Source organism: Lissotriton vulgaris, chromosome 3_1 (assembly GCF_964263255.1).
Source record: "Lissotriton vulgaris chromosome 3_1, aLisVul1.2, whole genome shotgun sequence".
Lineage (NCBI taxonomy): Eukaryota > Metazoa > Chordata > Amphibia > Caudata > Salamandridae > Lissotriton > Lissotriton vulgaris.
The window spans coordinates 1,041,892,857-1,041,913,852 of NC_141689.1; the positions used below are offsets into that span (position 1 = coordinate 1,041,892,857).

Here is a 20,996-nt window from a genome sequence, read left to right on the forward strand (position 1 = left end):
TACTGAGTGTGTTGGTCCTTGGATGTCTCTGGGGTTGTTACCTTGAATAAACTTCTTATTCTATCACTATCCACTGTATATCAAGTCATTTCACCTACGACAGACCCAACACCTGCTGACCTTCAGGAGGATACTCAAGACCTGGCAGTTCGATCAGTAGCGTCCCACCCAGTACCTTGAGACCCTCACGTGTATGTAGTGCCCTTTATAAATGATTGATTGATTGAAGCAAGGAAATCCAAAGACTCATCTGAGCCAAGCATTCTATGACCTTACATAAATACACAATAAGAATTCTAAGGGTGACATTACCGTGCAATCATGCAAATACACTAAACGAGAATGAATACAAGCATTAACAAAAATATAGAAAGAATAATATATATGCAATTGCAAAGTCTTATACAACAGGAAGGGATCTAGAATATATAAAATGTACTATCAAAAACAACAACAAAACATGGAAGATTGGAAGAATCCGAGAGGCAAGGGGGCAATAGTCCTATCCGTGGGTATGATCAGAAGCACACTGGCCCTCTGTGGGCAGCGCAACACAGGCTGGTCTCCCTGCCCCTCCTCTTACCGTTGGTCAGACAGTGGAGGCGGTGGCTGCTGTAATTGGCTGGGACCGGTGTGTGCTCTGCTCGTTCATTGGCTCGATCGTTTCACCTTGCTGGCTCTCTCTCTCCTCGCCCCGTGTCAGGCCGGCTTGGTGTGCGCATGCGCCCGTCGTGGTTGGGGCTAAGGCTGGAGTTGAATGAGAGGTGCGGGGAGCACCGGCACTGGAGGCAGCGGCGCCGCACCGTGGCCTCGGACCTGCAGGAGCCCCGCAGCTGCACTGGTGCCCCTCGCGAGCGGCAGGAGCCGTCACCCGTGCTGGACACAAGGAGCAACAAAGCACCGGCGCCAGGAGGGACCAGGCGTCTGCAACGGACTCCAGGAGCCGGAGCCACGCAGCTCAGGCGGGATGATGCCCGCCAGCATGCCGAAGCTCCGCTCTGAGGGGCGGCAGTGAGGCGCCGGCAGCGCGAGCCTCTTCCCACTGCACAGAGCGGGGCCGCGGCCACAGCATGGTGAGTGTCGTTCGGCGCTGCCACCCACGAGCCCCCTCTCCGGGGAGGGGCGGGCGAGAAAGGTGGGCCACACGGTCTTCACCCGTGAGGGGGGAGGAATGACAGGCTGCAATTCTATGGTGCATTTCTGCGCTGCACTGAAGGAAGGTGCATGCTCAGGGCGGCCCGTGCCCAGGGCTCCATATGCTACGTCGCTTCTAAGCATATTATGCGCTGCTCTCTTCAAAGCTGCCTCTCGAGCCGGGCTGATGTGCGCTGCCACGGGGGCTTGGCTCTCTCTCCTGGCTGCTGAGCTGCGGTCCCAGCTCCCTTCCTCGCCGCTGTCAGCGCCTGCACACCGCACCAGGGCTCTGCGGGGGAACTTCCCCGTCTTAATATGTGTGTTTTCACAAGCGGAGGGGTTCTCCGTCTTCATGCAGCGTTCGTTTCTTGAGGCTGGCCTTGCTGTAACCGGCTAAGAACAGTATCCTGGTAGATTTACGTGAACCACCTTTGAGGATTCATGTTCTTCGATGCCTTGGGTATTCTTTCTTAAAGATTTCCTAGTGCTGCTAACTGGATCTTGTTGAATGTAATGTTTTTTTCTTTGGGTCATGGTTCTGCTGTCATTAAAATTAACTTTTCCTGTGGTTTGGGTTTTGTTGGAAGTAGTAATTTAGCTGACTTTAACAATGTTGTGCATTAAAAACAGGGGTTTCATGGTTATACCCCTTTGAAGTGTCTATTCTCTGGCTTTGTTAATGGGTTAGTGATTGATCAGTTAGTTGCATTTGGAAGTTCTTTAGTGTGGGGGCAAACTGATTTTTGCCTATCGTGTTGGGTTTTCTTTGCAGTAGTTGTTCAGCTGTTGGCGGCTTTGGATATCCTTTGGTGCTAGTTGTTTGACTTCTTTTCCTCGCCCTCTCTTTGGAGTGTTAGTAGCAGTGGTTTAGTTGCCTGATGACTGGAATTTTTGGGTGTTGTTATTTACATGATACGTTTATGTTTGCGGTTAGGTATAGGAAAACAACGGGGTTTTCTGAGGAGTTGCGACCGGTTCATTTGGCCTTTTGCTGAATGGAGTTTCTGACATGTGAGTTTGTGAAATGTTTGGGAGGAAATGCCATTTGTATTTTTGATCTGCCTCGATTGGTATTTCTATTTACCAATATTTCCTCCGGTCACATATGCCTGCTCTGGTGACTAGTAGGTCACCACTTGTTAAAGTAGAAACCAGGGAGAGTGACACTAGTTGTTTGGGGAGTCTTGTGGTGGGGTGTTGTCGTTTCTTTAGGGGTGAATGAACGTACTGTGCGGATTAGGCTTCACCTTGTCCATCCTTGCCCACAGTGTGCCGTTCAGGTGAAGCTGGAACTGGGGCACCGCGCCCAAGTGCGCAAGAAGCCTACCCTGGAAGGATTTACTCACGATTGGATGGTGTTCGTCAGGGGTCCGGAGCACAGCAACATACAACACTTTGTGGAGAAAGTCGTTTTTCACCTGCACGAGAGCTTTCCCAGGCCCAAGAGGGGTAAGAGCTTGTTGAAAGTTGATTTTAGCTGTTCACTGCACATGCATGTCATCATCATCCACGTATAGGCAGATGTGGCATACGGTCATACATTTGTTGTTGTGGAACGTTTCATCACTTTTGCACGAGTGTCAGCCATGTGACGAAGGGGCTGTTTATTTTACTGTGGAAACAATTCCAAGCAAAGGGCACCTCTTCTGATGTTTTTTGCTTATTGCGAATTTACAATGTTGTATAAAAGAGAACTGTGCATTAGATTTACCAACGAGCAACAGCATATCCTTTAAGTTTTGAAGACTTTGATGCGCTTGTTTAATATCGGTCATGTTTGATGTAGTGTGTTACATTTCATTCATTTTGATAACTTTATTGCGGTCATAGACCATAAAGGCACAGATAGAATATGTACATACACAAAATAAAATACATAAATAATTAAGAATACATGGTAAAATAGTTATTATACAGTAAGTTATCAAAAGAAAGGTAACAAACATCACAATTAATCACAATTTATCACAATTCATTAGAGTGAGCCTTCTGCGTCACACACCATATAAAAACCGGGAGACCGCAAACGCAACAAAAGGGGAGGTGTCATATCTTAGAATTCTAACGGCTTGTGCACATTGCCTTAGACCAAGACTTCTGCATAACGGTGCCAACCAGCATCTCCCTATTACACTATAAGCTGGGCAGAGGAATAAAACGTGAACGATATCCTCTTTAATATTGTTGCAGACTGGGCAAATTCCCTCCTCTCGTCCATCCCATAGTGTGTTACAATCCTGTTTGATGTAGTGTTAACACGTGTTTTTCGGACCTAACAACTCATCCTACTGCTTCGTGAGACACCATATCGAATATATAATAAGAGTCCCAAGCATGGTCGGCATAAACCCATCTTGAATACACTGTTGCTGCGTGTACAGTGTTCTGTGCCAACCATAAGCCCTAGTAAAGTGGTGATAGAACTGCCTCGTATACTATATGTAATGCAAATCCTCCTGCAATTTATTGCCCAGATTATACGATCTAATAGAAGGCTTTATATGGGCGTGTAAGAAACCAAGGAAGGCAACAATTTGGGCTTTATATGGGCGTGTAAGAAACCAAGGATGGCAACAATTTGGCCTATTGTACTCCTGAAACAAGCTGTCTTGGCATTCCGAATATAACTAATTACTACCTGGTGGCTCAAACCTGCGATGTTGTGAAAGTGAATAGGGCTAAATCTGAGAAATACTGGTGTTTCACGGATCAATTAATAGAGGGTATTCATGTTTGGAAGGTGGCATGGCTTTCAAAGAACCACAGGGTGTTTGGCCTCACTTTGACCCTGGTCATATGGGCCATAGTTGCCTGTGACAGGTGGCAGTGGTGAAAGGCCTAGCGACTATCACAATTTACATCTAATGCTGACTTAACACCAGAGCCAACAGGAGAATGAAATTGGGAATGTCATAAAATAGGCTGCAGAAGAGTCTGGGATTTTTTTTATCTTGAACAGCTGTGACCAAATTATAAAGGATTATAGGATGGCAGAGGAAGAACGTTTATCTCCAGATAAGGCATAGGTTAGCCCACAAAACAAATGTACCCCAAAAACTAAAAAATGAACACCTATTATCTGAAATATGAGTTCATCCTACTTGCTCCAAGAGTAGGCAGATACCCGTCAGAGATAAGATGGGAAGCAGCAGTAGATCTACCCATGGCAAGTAAGGAGTGGAGTGATGTACACAGGAGAACTCGAATAATGAGTGCCAGCATAGTAGATAGAGTGCTTGATAACAAATCACCTCTTTATGGTACCCTTACACTGGCAAGGATCTATGCATGGAAAGCCCCTTAGCGCACTGCTAGAGGAAGAGTGGGGGACAGGCACACTGCTACATCTACTGTGGTAATAAATTGAAAATCTATTCAAAGACATTCCTCCGCCTAAGGTGGAGTGTCTGCAGGAGGTCACAAGCACATAAATGTGGCAGCTCAGCCCTTTTCTCAAAGTTTCTAGGAATTCTTGAGCCTGTAGTTAGCTAATTTGGATTCATCATCTTAATGCTCTACTATGGTATCAGTTGTGTGGCGGGGAGGGGGTTGTGATTTAAATGTTGAATCCCCCTCACCCATGCCAGAGAACGGTTATAGGCAGGAATATGTGTATTTTGAAATTAACAGTATTGTACCATATAGTTTGAACGTGGTGGATTGTAAAAAGCTGTGTCAGCCCAATTTCCTGTAGGGGCGTTTTCATTTCACAAGAAAGTTTGAAAAACATGGCTAAAAGGTGTATTTTACAGTCCAGTATTAGCCATAGCTTCTAAAAGAATAGTATTGAAGTTCTACATTAATTGTATGGGGTGCTGGGCAAGCTGTACCCTCTCCAGTGTGTGAGAACTATTTTACCCAAGAGCGCTTTGAAAAAGTGTTCGCACAATTGTGGCAGTTTTAACATGATTTACTCAGATATTTAGTAAAAAGCTGTAGGTATTACAAGCGGATAAAAAAATGATTATGCAATTTAATATGGCCTATACATTTTGAAAAAAGTGATGGAACATCTTTCTCAACGTTATTTATCCACATCTCATCATCGAGGTAGATTCTCAATCATGTGCTATGACTGAGAAAACGCTTTCAAAGGGATAAGGCTGTACATTTAAAGGTTATGCAAATATCACATCCTCGCTGTAGAAAGCAGAGCTTGGCACGTTCTAAAGGCTCATAAAAGCAATGCTACTCCTTAGTTATATAGAACTTACAGGATCAGATAGCAGACAGGTCAAACCAGTCTTGCTGCATAGTCCCCAGACCGAGTAGGGATATTGAACGGTTTATGATTATATACACGATTAAATGCTACACACGCCATGAAATAAAAGGAAAAGTTGTAAGTACCCACTAGTGTCAAGGAGCCAACAAACACTCACAAAGCCATAGGCCAGTAGGTCTGGTCTTGGCATGCCTGCTGTTGTGTGTGTGTGTGTTTCTGCAGACTTCTGCAATGTAAAATTAATCAAACGAAAAATACTTCAGTCTTAAATGTAGCCCACGTGTTTGCCCCCCCCCCATGCAGAAAAAACCATTGCAAGGTTATATTTTAAAGAAATTGAAACCGAAATTGATTTACCGCCCCTTGCACTATATAGGCAACCCTTTAGGAGGATGTGCACACGTACAAGAGCAAAATTATTGTATAGTCAAGAGAGCCAGCAGCTGAAGTGGTCTGCTCCATTGCCATTTGTTGTCAAAACTATTGGGTGAAGAGGGCTATCCGAAAGCCCTCCCATATATGTCTCTGTATCTTTCTGTGTATTTTTATATATCTCATGATATTTTAGAAAACATGAGTTTGGTGAGACAGCTAAAGCAGTCTCTAGGCCAAGCCTAAAAGTCAAGAGTATTCACCCGGACTTAACATAATGTATCCCTCCAATTCCAGTGTTCAATGTATTTTTGAAATGCTGCAATGTTATTCAAAACGTTACCATCCCAGTTTCTGAAAACGTAGACGTTTCACAAGGAGGATAAACCAGCTTAATTTTCCTAAACCGCATCCTGGAGAATGCCAGCTTTTCTTTTATAACTTTATGTAGGCTACCAAGCATTATTTTTTCACTTTCACTAAAGTTTGCATGTACTACTTTCAAACATGCAAAGATTATGCCTTTTCTCTCCATTTGTCATTAATGTGAAATACTAGGGCTGTCTGCTACATGGGAGTTTTTTTCATTTTTTAAACTATTTTTTATTTTGGATAAATATTTTTATTGATAAACTAAACAGTAGGCTTCATTTATCAGCAATATAGTCAGATCATTACACATACTTCTTTGCTTTGTTGCCCTGGGCCCCATTATGGAAATGCACTGTTCAGATGCTTTTACGGTCATTCTAATTTGACCCACTTGGCGTGCCACCCCCCTTCTTTCATATTCCAGATGGGAGGGTTTTTTCCGCCATTATGTCTGGACAGCCAGAATTACATCATAGAGGGACACCATTTTGCAAGGACTGCTGTCATGCAATAGATAGGCACATATGTGTCAATACCGCTCACATGTCGAGGATGGCAATCACTATGGCCACGATAGCCAGAATGCTGCCAAGAATGTCCATAGTATGGATTATTATTAAGACTCCCGGATTTATGGTATTTATTTATTTTTACATTTCCGGATGTATTTATCCATATTTATTTTTGGGCTATTTGATTGGTATTTATCCATAAATATTTTATGTTTTGAGATAAATGGGGGTCATAAAATGGTATATTTCCACATTTATTTAATTGATAAACACGCACTCATACTTTTATGCCTGTTGCTTTTGAGTAAATTAAGCAGCTAAATGTAATAAAACACTACACTGGGAAGAAAATATTAGCATTATATACAAATATATGTTAACATGCCTGTATTTAAGAGAATCTCATCCTGTTTTTAAATGTCCATGGTGACTATCTGCCAAGCAGACGGCTTGGAATTTTTGAAGGACAACAAAGAGAGTCGGCCATAAGAAGAACCATTTTCTGTATTTTTCCTCTTTTAAAAATGAATACAGACAGGAAATAGATTGGTTTTGGTATGTATTTAATTGTAACAATCGGATAAAATGAAAAACTGGAAGCCTTAGTTATTATGCTGCAATTGGCTCCGGTATTCTTTGTAATCTGTCCTTCTCTCATTAGTTCTTAACTCCTTCCTTCATTGGATGACCATTTAAAGGCTCTGCCAAAGGACGGAGGAGACCGGCATCTGTTGGCTGTGCTGTATAGTCCGTCTAAGGTTTACAAAAAGTAAAGAACTCAACCACTAGTAATTTACTCTGGACCATATCCAAATCCATTGTTGTTTTGAACACCATGCCATCTCAGTTTGGACACCTCTATATCCAAATCAGTCTCAACCCTGTTCCAGTGGGAACAGTCCAGCCTGAACTGCCAAGCCAGGTCCTCCCTGAACCGCAACACAAGCAACCCAGGAATGGTTTTGCCCTAATTATGGGCTCATCAGCCGGGTATAGCTTGGTTCCAGTGACAGTGTGCACGGGACCCACGTTTGGGCATCCCCGTCCCTCATGGTGACATACTAAAGTATACAATTAGTATGGATGGAATACTTGAATTAATCTTAGTCAGTGGTAATTACTTGAGCCGCATCCCAATCCATCGTTATTTTGCACACTATGCCACTTCAGTTTGGACCCAGCTGTATGCAAATCTGTCTTGACCCTGCTCCAATGGTAACAGTCCAGATCGAACCGCCAGGCCAGGTCCTCCCTGAACCAGAACACAATTAACCCTGACTGCTGTAGTCTGAGCAAAACACTCTCTTATCCTGCTATCAAGAAAGCCTAACACTTTAGCAAGGTCTTATTGCCCTCACTACTGCCTCATAGATGCACACTTAACATGAGATTGTAGCGCAGTTAAAGGCACTCCCCCCACACGTGGCCATTTTGTGTCTGTATGCTACTCTGCTGCACTTTTACTGCCTCTTTGATGGTATAGAAGGGGTTTGATGAAAATATAATTGTGGATGAGCTTCTACTTATTGGATGGTATGATAGTATATCGTGAATAAGTGGCTTAAGGCGTATGATAGGCTAGAAGCAAGAGTAAAAGAAAAAGAGAGGACGGCAGCAACGGCTGCTGCCAATCCGATTTGGGGGTGAATGGGGGGGATAATAAAGTTTAAACACTTTCCTTTCGCTGCTGCCCCACTTTCTTCTGCTCCCTCGCCGTCCCGCGCTCTTTTGCTCCCTCACCGCCACGTAGTGCCGCACCTCGCTGCTCCTGAAACCACAATCCCTTGGAACACAGGATTCCAGACCACACCCAATCCCAGTGCTTCTCCCAGCATGAGAGAAGCGATGGGATTGGGCGGAGCAGTCCAGTTTAATGCTCCGTGGGGACTGGGACCCTAAGCACTGATTATATCTCACAAGAACAGTCTGGAGATATCAAAATACACATGTAGGTTTGACCAAACCTACATGCGCACTTTCAGTGCCTACTACCACTCTCTCTTCCCCCCCCCCCCCCCCCCCCCCCACACACGGCTGATACAGAGACATGGCCCTGCCCCAGACTCGAGACGCGGACTAGAAGAAAAAAATAAAATGACAATAAAATAGTTTTATTTTCATTTTATTTTTCTTCTTTGAGCTCTCATTTCACTAGTGGAGTGACGCTTCTCTGCCATAGCGGAGGTGCCGCCCCTGGAGAAGGAGGCAGAATTTGCTTTGACATGATGACAAACCTGGGACTTAAAGAGACTGAAACATCGTTGTAGATTGTGAAAGAAACACCAGGCAAGGATGAGCTAGGTCATAGAGCCCCTCCCTAGATTCTTGACTTTCATGCTACCTCTACCTGTCTAATAAATGTACCTCTGGACTCGTAGCTGTTGGTGGCAGGCAGCATCTAGGGTACCATTTCTCTCAGTTCTACAGGTGCTTGGGAGCTAAGTGGAACGATGTTTTAGGCGGAGCCATCCACACTTGCAAATTCCTTGCCCTGACTCTTGTCCTAAGCTAGGATTCCAGAGCCTAAGACCTTCCCCTGAGTTGCTGTTCTCGAGAGGCCACTTTGATGTTGATCGAATGTGGACTTGAACTTGTATTTGGGATGCTTGGAGGATATTGGCTTTATAGCTTTGCCTTTTTCTCTTCAAGATTTCTGAAACCATGTTACTGAGACAAAGTCACTGATCCTGTTTAATAGTTAAAGACAAGCATGGCTTGTAAAGATCTCTCATGCTCAAAATACCTCTTGCTTTCATTCTCAGCTCTTTTCAGCATTAAAATGGGCTAGTTGATTGATCGGACTGTGTGAGTCTATAAAGACGCGAGCTCTAAACACAAGTTCATATAAACCCAGCAAATTCACATATGGAAATCCAAACTGGAAAGTGCAGTCGAAACTAGGTTCAAAGTACAAACAATGAGGGTTTATTTAAAATGTAATAATCATTACAGAATGGCAAAGATAATGGTTAATCAAGTAAAAATACGCAAAATGCAAATAAATGTAAATCGGGAAGCTGAGCCCTGATCTAGTTAATTACTAGAACCGAAAAGGGTCTAGAACATGGCAAATAATAAGTCTGAGCAGTCATCATAAGGACTGCTCAGCTTAGTAGGAGAGAAGGAGCATGAAAAATATGTTAAGTACGGATCAGCAGTAAATAGACTTCCATATAGTCTGCTCTCTAATGTGACAGGGTAGGAACCTTAAGAAAATAATCTGTGTGCTAACGGCTTGAGGTGACATCTGCCATTAAGGATCATATCCCAAATGGATAGTTTTTATACTTATTTTTAGGTCTCGCCTGTCGATGCGCATGCGCATCGAGCTTGCGAGACTATGGAGGCTTAAACACTCTTTAACCAACTTGCAAGGAATCGTGGCGATTCCTTGCAGTGCCCGTGAAATTTAAGCTCAATGCGCATTGAGCTTAAAAGCGCGTGCACATGCCCCCAGCCGCCTGCCTTGCCCACTCTCTCTCTCACAGCCTCCCCCAGCTCCGCCCCCTCACTTCTTGGTTGCACGGCCGCTAGGCCGTGCCTCCCCTACTCTCCTCCCCCCTCCTCCTCCTACTCTCCTCCCCTGCCTGCCGTGTCGCACCTGTCCCCGCTCCGCCCCCTCCCCTGCCCGCCGTGTCGCAGAACACAGAAGCTTGCCTGTTAATTCACTTGTTTGCTGGAAACATCTGCTATCTCAGCTTTGTAAAACACAAAAAGCACCTCTCACCGTTGCAGCAAACTAATTTCGTTAAGCTCGTGACACACTCCCTAGCCACTCGAGCTCTTCCTCTTTCGAGAACCCAGAGGTGCAGCTTTTGAGAACGAAAGGCCTGGAGTGAACATGCACACGGTGAAGCATAGCTGCGCATGCGCGGATGCTACCATTACCACCCACGTGATAGCCGAAAAAGAGCATCCACCTGTGTATAAAATAACAAATTATGTGGCACCATTCTCCGGCACAGTGAAAAGAATGAAGCCGAGCGATTCGTTACGGCAGGGCTCCGGCCCGAAGCTTAGACAGTTTTACGAGTGCCACTTTGGTGTCGCCCGCAAGCATCACTCTTTTCTCAGACGACTGGCAGCGCACCGCGTGACGTCGCCCCGCACTGTCTATGACGTCACTGCTCTCGAGCGCAAATCGTAATCGCATTGAAATTCCAAACACTCACAGGAGTAACCCCGACCGAAGCGCGCGCGCCCCCTCCTCCTCGCGCCTTCCGCAACCCCCTCCCTCTGCCGGGCCCGCCCCCCTCTTTCCGCCATGCGCACCCACTCCCCTTCTTCTGTGCCTGTTTCCCGCTCTTTTTTCTAACCGCCCTCGCTGCTCACTTAGGCAATCATGGCAACATCCATCAAACGGTGGTTAAGCAACCTCTCGACCACCTCCATCAGAAAGAACCGCAAGGCCGAACTCTGCGTGACTCCATCTGGGCACCTTAGACCAATTGCAACTGGCCCGGATAAAACGCAGTCCGCGCCTGTGTTTTCAGAGAAACAGTTGAGTGAACTATTCCCGTGCACATGCCCCCAGCCGCCTGCCTTGCCCACTCTCTCCCTCACAGCCTCCCCCAGCTCCGCCCCCTCACTTCTTGGTTGCACGGCCGCTAGGCCGTGCCTCCCCTACTCTCCTCCCCCCTCCTCCTCCTACTCTGCTCCCCCCTCCTCCTCCTACTCTCCTCCCCTGCCTGCCGTGTCGCACCTCTCCCCGCTCCGCCCCCTCCCCTGCCCGCCGTGTCGCATTTCTCCTCCCCCCTCCCCTTCTCTACCTTCCCTCCGTCTTGTCTCTTTTGGCCCCCCTCCTCCTCTCCTCCCCACTCTCTCTCTCACAGCCTCCCCAGCTCCGCCCCCTCACTTCTTGGTTGCACGGCCGCTAGGCCGTGCCTCCCCTACTCTTCTGCTCCCCCCTCCTCCTCCTCCTACTCTCCTCCCCCTCCTCCTCCTACTCTCCTCCCCACTCTCTCTCTCCCAGCACAACCTTCTTTACTTTTGTCTTCCTGTGAAAACGCACGTCTGTGTCTGTCTGATTTTTTCTCAATAACTAGGGAGATAAACCTGCGTTAAATGAACTATTTGCTGAGTTCCACGTTTTGGGGTTTGCAGGATGTTAGCTAGTATTTTTTAACACACCGGTGTGCACTGTGGAGAGGCTTCCGTGACGATATAGGTCATGGGCGCTCATGTGGTTAAAGATGGCGATAGGCAGTGTGAGTGAGCAAAGAGCTGCTTCTGTGCGTGTTTTCAGCCGGCAGTAAGCATCTTTGGGAGACTGCTCTGCAGTTGTTGCTTTCCCAATCGGCATTGTGTTTCCCTTAATGGCCAATTAATTTCAAATGTTGCTGCTTGCAAATGATGCGTGTGAGAGACCCCTCTGGGGGCCTCTTATGTCCGTCATAACTTCCTAGTGGGACCGCCGTTGTCGGCCAAGACTTTTGGCGGGGCTGTTAAAGCGAAGACAGCGGAAAACGAGCCATTCTGATTACGTGCAGCACGGCCTCCAACTCCGCACGATCACAAGCAAAACCTCTCCCTGCTCCTGTCCAGTGCTAAGGACGTGCCTTTTATGGGCTATGAGACTATATCTTGGACGGGCTTTGTGCTTTGACCTTCTCTTGTATTCGTCACTCTCTTGTAACCAACCCTCTATCATTCAAATAGGTTAGTATTTCCCACCACTTTCTTCCAAACATCCTCTTGGAGGCAGGATACAAACGGTTAATGTTGCCTGCATAGATTTTAATACGTGAGGAAAGTCTAACACGGCGCCCGATTATTGCCCTTCATATGTTCCCCGACTTTTTTTCTTCATTTCCTTATGTTTGTCAGTTCGCAGTTTTCCCTGCAAAATGACATTATTATTTCTCAGTGCAAGTTGGCACTGAAAGTGGTTGAACTCCTTTCTCGCAATTTTATTTCAACACCACTTGCCTCGCGAATTTGATGGATGTTGGAGATCTTTATTTTCTCACGACATTTTAAAAGGGAAGCAAAAGTCCTGATTTTAATTTGAAAACACAAATGTAAAAAACTCTGCTAACTCCAGGTAGCAATTATGCATTCGCAAGTATTACGAAAAGTTTACTAGAGAGACATTTTGGTTTTGCACATCCCTTATTCAATGCATGACTACTGCAATCAAGTCTAAAGCCAGTTTCTGAGCTGTCATTGAAATTGAAATAGTCAATTGTTCCAGAAACTAAAGCATGTCGTTGAGTGTGTAACATCCATGTCATTCAATACAACAGCCATGCTCTAGATCAGAAGCTTTTCATCCAAACACCTCCCTTGATCTAAACCAATACAATGAGCTAACAGATCACTAACTTATAGGTGGAGTGTGAAAAATAAAATATCAAGGAAGCAAACCTGTATTACGCCTTGAAAATGGAGCAACACCCTTCTACACATAATGCTTGCACCTTCATTTCTATAATTCAAAAAAATCTGAATACATCTTTCTTGAACATTTTCAAAAAATATTTCATCCATTATCCATGATTAAAAGAGCACCAATTTGCCACCTCGGAATCCACTTAGATTACATTTACCTTTCTTCTGCTATCATCTGTATTATGCACAAAGTCATATCACCTCTTCCCCAAGTTCTACATACGTTCATTTTTAGGCCTCGCGTAAGGCCTCGCGTACCGACAGCTCATGTATGCTCATGTAGCCCGCTTTCACCACATCCACCACCACTTTCACCACATCCACCACCACTTTCACCACATCCACCACCACCACATCCACCACCCCCACATCCACCCCCACATCCACCCCCACATCCACCACCACATCCACCACCACATCCACCACCACCATATCCCCCAGATCCACCACCACCACATCTATATGTGTGTAACTTTTATTTAAGTATTAATTATTTACAAAATTAAAAGCCATTGTTATTTGTAATATCAATACATCTAAGTCACGTAAATACAACACACATTGCATTACAAATGCTATAGGTGTCACATTTGCAAAAGTTAAAACTATTGACATTGTAACTGACAAAGCTATTAATTTTGCTACTTTCAAAACCAACACATAAATAAAAAAGTGTCATTTACAATATCAATAGCTCAAACTTTCCTAATGCGAGACCTATTGCATTTCCAATGCTTGTTAGACCGAGAAATCGTACAGTAACAGTCGTATGGAGCAATAGACAGTATTTTGTTCAATGGTAAAACAGAAAACACGTCACGTGGTACAATGATTTTCGCTCCAGTACTAATAAGCAATCCTGTATAATGACACACAAGAGAAAACAAAGGCACCTTTAAATTATACACACAACCTCCGCTAGCCAGAGGAAGTGGCCTTCAATTGAATGCCATTAAACTTTCCTCTCCTTCAGGAACATTTTGCACACACGAAGAAACAGTCAGTGCAAGAAAGACTATAAAGCTAACTAAATTTCGTACAATTAATGAAATCCCAATGGTCCCATTTGAGGCTCTCGGTGCACATTCAGAGTAAGAGAGAACAGTTGGTGTTTGACACTGCACATCACACACATTTGGTAGTGCAATTGAAACTCGACTAGACCCACTTATGACAACTTATGAAACTTTGTTCTTTTTAACGCAGTAAAAGAAATTGTGTTCACAGCTCTACATTATTAATTAAAAATAGAGAATTATTAATTGTAAAAGCTGCTTTCACTCGGCCAAATACTGCTTGGGGCGAAACCTGTCTACAGTTACACTTGTGCATAAGCCGCCACTTATCTGGTCTCAGAGCTTCTGCTCACATGTCCTTTGTGGTGTAGCATTTGCCTTGTGTATCATGTTTTGAACAATGAGGAGCAGGATTTATGACCGCAGAGCCGTACAGTAGCAAAATGGCTGAGGGGCAGGGTTCTGGTTTTCAAGGAATGCAGCATGTGGCAGGGCAGGTAATTGTACTGACGTTTTGAGTTTAGATGAAAAGGAGTGTGTCAGTGTTGTGGTGAGTGATTGGCAGAAGGGTGGAGGAAGCTGAGAGACCTTTGCTTCCTTTTGAGAAGGTAGCAGTGGTAATTTGGTATTACAGGCGCAGGGATCACGCGGAACATGTACGTCCTTGGTACGCATACATGGATGGAAGAGTATGTAATGGCAAAATGCATTTTCATACTCTGTTTATCGCGTATTATGGCATAGCAAATATGGTATGGTAGAGTACACTTGCAAACAAACCTATGCATGAAAGCAGCATGTTAGCCACACCCAAACGCTACTGATAATTGTATTTGTCAGTCATAGTCACTTATTTCGGTTAAATAAAACCATAAAAGCATAATTGTATTTGATCCAACCAAACACTAGATTGTCACATTTTTAGGGCATTACCTGCTGTCATGAGGCTACTGCAGTTTAGCACAGGACTGCAACATTGCAGGCCTGCAGTATCATATCCTTTGGTATTGTTTTAGATTGTGTTTCTTTCGGTCATTACATTTGAGTATGTATCAAGATTACAATATCAGAACAAGCACAGGCAAAGCCAATAGGTCTCTCGTTTGAAATGCCTTAGCGCACCGATAGGCTGTTCCAGTGCTTGCTGCTGATGATTAATAGCACTGTCAAAAAAAATGCGTAAATATCTGGTCCTGGCATGTTGACATATTTGTGTGCATGTCTTGCTACTGGGACCATAATGGCTTTTTTAATTTTTTTAAATGTATTCTTCTTAGATGGCAGATGATCTTCTTGGAGCCGTAAGTTAAAAGAATAAAAGTCGTGTGAAATTGCATTGTAGTGAAAAATGCTACTTGTTAACAAATTGCAGCTGCCGGGCCCTCGGAAAGAGCAAAAAATAAGTTTAAAAAAATGGTGAGGTAGGGGAGCAAACATAATGACTATTGATTGAAGAACTAGGAGGAGATGGTTGAGAGAAAAAACAAGTAGAGCTGGAGTTGCTGGGGAAACAGTGGACAAAGCCAACAGAGAGAGAAGAGAGAGCTGGGGGTGAGTGTGAAGATGTAAGAGGGGAAGCAACACATGAAAGCTAGAAACCGCAATGACTCCTATGGAGTACTGAAAGGAAAAGACGACCAGCATTGGCTTTCCATTTGTCTCTCCTTTGTGACCTGTTTGCTTTTCCAATGGTTGTTACCAAGCTAAAGTAAAACAACAAAAAACTTTTAAAGTGGGCAGGTTGTAACATGAGGGAGGATAGGGGACATGGAAGCAACACAGCGGAGGGTGCGGGAATGGATGCTACGCGGAGAAGCACACGGGTGCGCACAACAGGAAGGGGGCAGGGAGAAACACATCGGGACAGGCAGCAGTACGAGGGTGTAGAGAAGTACTCGAGGAACACTGCTCAAAAACACACGCCCTCTCTGAGTACTTACGCAAAAAGAAAGAAGTTCCCTGATATTGAGCTCAGACACCGGGCACAAACACACATGTTAGAGGCCGTGCTGCATGGCAGGGAAAGACACATGATTGACAAGCTGAGACATACATTTGATTCTGGAAATTGGGAGTGACAAGGAAAGATAAGCAATGGGTGTTCTCTAGGCCCCTCTACTTTCATGGTAAGGCTCTAAATGCCTTGCAACATACAGCACATTAGCTGTCTAGGAGGCTCGACCTAACAAATAGTGCCCTGAAGCTCAACCATAAAAGGATCCAAGTATTCCAATGAAAAGCATGGAAAAGAAGCTATGCTCCGAATAAAAATCAAGTAAATGAGAAGGACAAGAAGGAGAACCAATGATGCGCTGACCCAAAGCCCATGCTTTGTATTAGTGTTGTACATAATTGGTATTCGACAACCGACTGCTTTTGTTAAAGACTAAAAATCACTCAAGATGCTAACACATCTGTATGAAGCATTAAAGTTTATAAATGAGCATCTGTATAAGTATAAGTAAATAAGAATCATTGAGGTTGTCATAAAGAGATATAAAATTTAATATCACATCTTCAGTAGCCTCTATATTGATAGAGATGATTTATAAACCTTTCTTAGTGTTCCACATGCCTTTGCTATAGTGTGCTTGCTGGGGTGCTACATGTTTGCATTGCTCAAGCACAGCGGTTTCAAAAAGGATCTGGAGCAGCTGCCTTTAGGTCAAGCCTACCAGACTGTGCAAGCTGTCTGGTTGCAAACGCCCTATTGTGGGCTTAGTGCCTCTCCTTATCCCAGCTTGTCCGAAATGTGTTAGTCCTTCCTCCCATTTAGAATAACCTCTAAATCATTTACCTGATTGGCAAGCTGTTATCCTTCCACTGCTCACTTAGCAAACATTTTTCCTTTTTGGCTAAGCACTCCACAAGAGCGCATTTGTTTATCAGCTCTCTCCTCTCCCATGTGTACTATCCCCCCCCATGCCCACCTTCACACTTGCTGTTTCTCGCTTGTTTACTTTCCCCTTGTACTCTGTGTTCTCGCCCTCGTGTGCTTCTCTCCCGCTCCTCATCTTGCTGTCACTTCTGTGTGCTGCTTGGTCTCCTGTGTGCTTCGCCCCTGCTCAGCGCTCTGTCAATTGTTCTGTTTCCTGGCCCCATGCTTTGTTTCCTCTATCCATACCTTCTTATCCTCCATGTTGCTCTCTCCCTCGTGCGTTTTCCCCTCCTTGTTCCCACCCCATTTACTCCTCCGTATCCCCCCACACTTCACTGGTCTATCACACTAAAAACTTTTTTAATTTACTGATCCATGAGGTGTTCACCATAATGTGTGATGATGCATGTGCGCATCTGTCATCATACATACACATGCCAGTGGAATACTCACATCCAAACGTTTGTTTCATTGCCCCATTTATTTTTTTAGTTCCCTTTTAATTTTTTATTTTTAAAGAACCTGGACAGCGTCGGAGTAAAAAACAATGTTGTAAAGCATCACCAAAAGACATTGGCAAAGCCAGTAGGTCCCAAAGGCGTGACGTATTGGCTTTACTCTTGCTTTTCTTCATTGGGAGGCTGCTGTATTGAAGAGACGGGTAGATCATAAACCAGTGTCTAATCTTTTTCAAGCAGCCCTCTTCCTAACAATTTACATAATGGGCTGTGGTTCACCCCCTTGAACAACTGGATTTTTTGACAAGAGACTCTCCACCAAAGGCTTCAGACCTTTTCTCTCCCGTCTTGGCTGTCCCCAGTGGAGTGCTACTCTCCCCTAAGAGAGAGTAGTCTATCCTTCGATCCACAGAGTGCTTGGCTTGAACTGCAAGATAGTTTACTCCCACATGCCTCTCTACTGTGCTAATGCAGTGTGTGTGAGCGCATTAAACCAAGTCCTGTTGGCTTTGCTTTTGCTTTTTGTTTGTAAATATTAGCCGAAGCCTTGGATTTTGCCTTGAGTATTTTACGTTATTCTCATAATTATATCTTGTCTTTAATTATTGTCCAAATTCTTACGTCGCCGTCGTTTTTTTCCGCGGCACTATAGTTTTCTCCGTGTTATTGGCGATTTAGGTTTAGAGTACCTCCTGCGTGCGATTGGGCATGTAATCGGAAGGAAAACGCAGGTTTACGTAATTTATGCTACAGCTTTTTGTGTACGTGTCACCAGGTTACAAAGGAAACACTCTTTGATGTTTAATTAGGATTGAAAATGAATCGGCGAAAGGTCTTTCCAGACCTGGAATTGTTCGCCCTTAATTGTTAACCTTTTCTTCTCAAACGCCCTTGTTTTGGGGGCTTAGTGGTGATAACACGGCGCACACAATTGGAGCGATTGTTTGGCAGGGGCCTTGCTCGTCCAGTCGACACACTGGTTGGAGCTATCGTGCCTTTGATCTGCTATCTTTATTGCCATCGAACTATTGCTGTTCCTTAGAAATACATACGTTCAGGACAGGTACCGGTTTTAGCTGCAATTGGGTGACAATATTAACCCTGCCGACTCCTTTCTATGAACTGCTGTTAGTTAACAGTGCTTTTGGGTTTGGTTCGTAGGTACAACTATCCCAGAATACATAGCGCCAGTATCATTACCCATTGTGCATCAGTTCTCGGCTTTTCGTGCTTGGACAGTTGTTTGTTACTCAAAAGGAATATGTGCATAACCTCTTGCTTTTTTAATAATACTTTTTTTTCCTGGTGTTATGTACTTAGTCCAGTCTCTTATATTTCTGCCTGACTTAGACTGCTGTTCTCGTGTGCTCTGTTTTTGACCCACAATTCGTTCAGACCAAGGTGTCTGTTTCAGTTTTGTTGAACTTGATAGACGATTCTTTTTGATTCGTTTTTTTTTTGTTTTTTTGTTTTTTTCTATCGTATTTTTATGGTTAGTTTATGTTGTGTATTCTCAATAATGGGATACCAACCAAGTATGTGGAAACAGCCAAGCAAGACAGATCATCATCCGAACTAATTGAATAGTAGACCGTTTATTGCTTTCCCTGTTATTCTAGGCCAGTGGCTAATGTTTTGGGAGAAAATTCCATAAACCAGGAGTGAGCTTGTGGTAGCCTCTGATATGTGGAGCCACTCGTGCACATATAAATCTGTCTTGTTCGCATAGGATTGTGAACAGATCCCTTGATCGCTTAACACGTTCATGGACGTCTCACAGTGGATATTACAAAACTTTCAAGGATCCCTGAAGAGAACCCCACGGTAGAGTTATTAAAACAATGTTAATCTTTTTTTGAGTTTTAGATCTAAACCTTCATCAATAATCCCACAGCATGTCTTGACCCACTCATTCACTGTGTCACATACTTTTGATTAACTAAACAAGACCTTCATCTTGAGGACACTGTTCACACTGGCAAATTTACAGAGAAAATGCCAGCATAATCAAGAGACTACTTTCCTTTGTCAGCCTTCCCCATAACTACAGCCCAGGCTGTAATATCTCTATCCAATGTTGGGACCCTACTCCAGATTGTTGGCTGCTCTTTGAACCCTCTCTAAATAAAATTCAGACGTTTCTTTATCATCCCTTTCTTCATAGCTCTTTGAGAAGTCCAGCAATAAGACAAAAACAGTTCCTATAAGTAATATGAAAAGGAGGGGGTTACTCTGAATTTTTAGACTTGAAGGGCCCTAGTCCTGAGCAGCAGAAGAGATTGATGACTTGGGCAACAAAAGATGCCATAACATCAGGCTGCTCTTCTGCTGCCAGTGCGAGTAGGAAGTCTTAAGTGAAGAAGGTAAGTCTAATGGAAATTAGCAAATATCCTGCTTTCTTCAAGAAAAACTAGCTGGATACGGAATTTACTCATCTGTTTCAGATTAGCGGCCTATGCCTCCCAGTAAGCAATGCTGATTTTCACTTGTCTTTCAAATAAATAAAAAAAATTAGTTCAAAGCTTCACCGAATTCTTGATATGTTGTAGCCTCTGGCATGCTCCAAGCTGGGGATTGAACGTTTTGAATAATACAAAAAATCTCTTGATTTATTCTCTGCCATGATAATCTTCTCCGGTAAGAAGCTATTTGCTTAAAATGTTGAATTCTTGTAGCTAATTTGGGCCACTCCCAGTTTATGACTTTGCAGGGTGCTAGGAGAGGAAGTGAAGATGGCTGCTAGGAGAGGGAGTGAAGACCTTTGCATCTCTCGTCTAGTACCACCAAATCCTGAATAAACCAGGGAGCTGGTCTGGTGGTACTTATCTTACTCCATGATCCATGTCTTTGTACTCCTGATCCTGGTACAATTTTTCTGCATGGATGTTTGCACCCGTTATTCTAGTGTATATATTTTTTTACACCGATTGTAGGCTTCATTGGTGGTCACCTTGGAATGTGTGCCCTGTCACTGCTGGTTGTGGAGTATCACAACAGGGTTCGCAATTCTAGGTGTTGATTTTGAGGCCCCTACCCACCCTGCGCAAATGTGAGTGGGACGTGTATGTGCTGTTGCCTTTGTTCTTGCGGTGAGATGTGCCTCAGCAAATTTATCAGCTGGCATCATTGTGTCATTGTCCAGGAAAGGATGTTTGCTCCAGGACCATTTTTAAAAAGAACTCAAATGTTTTTTATTAAGATGGAAATTTACATGGTTACTGAGTCTTTTTAGGGTGAGTTCTTAAGTTGTTTACTGGGATGCTGGTGTTAAACTATATTACTAATTGGCTTGACCAGGAAACCAAAAAGGTCTTCGCCAATTAGCCAATTATAGATATGTATTTCTTAACAGTAACTGGTCAGTGCCATTTATTATAGATAAGGGGTAGGTAAGTAAGCAAATATATTGGGCAAAGAATGCTGTTGAATGCAACAGTGTCTGTGTTGGTGGTTCAAGCCTATCAAATACAGATTTTTGTTGTTGTAAAACAATCTTTTCAAAGATAGGACGTGCAACAGTGACATTTGCGGCAAGACACATCCATAAGATATTAGTTTCCATCATCTAACATCGAAACATATGTATATAGCGCATCAGACACGCAAAAAAGGTTCATCAATGAACAAACCAGTTTCATT

General features: G+C 43.9%; 1 protein-coding gene across 1 annotated transcript in view; it reads left to right on the top strand.

Moving 5' to 3' along the window:
* Nucleotides 1–696: 696 nt before the first annotated feature.
* The window catches only part of MLLT3 (MLLT3 super elongation complex subunit), a 637,380-nt gene continuing 617,080 nt past the window's right edge, over nucleotides 697–20,996 (top strand). The window contains exons 1-2 of the mRNA XM_086961453.1: nucleotides 697–1,073; nucleotides 2,403–2,583. Coding sequence (XP_086817579.1) covers nucleotides 1,071–1,073; nucleotides 2,403–2,583 — 184 coding nt within the window. The 5' untranslated portion in view covers nucleotides 697–1,070. The remainder of the gene's footprint in view (nucleotides 1,074–2,402; nucleotides 2,584–20,996) is intronic.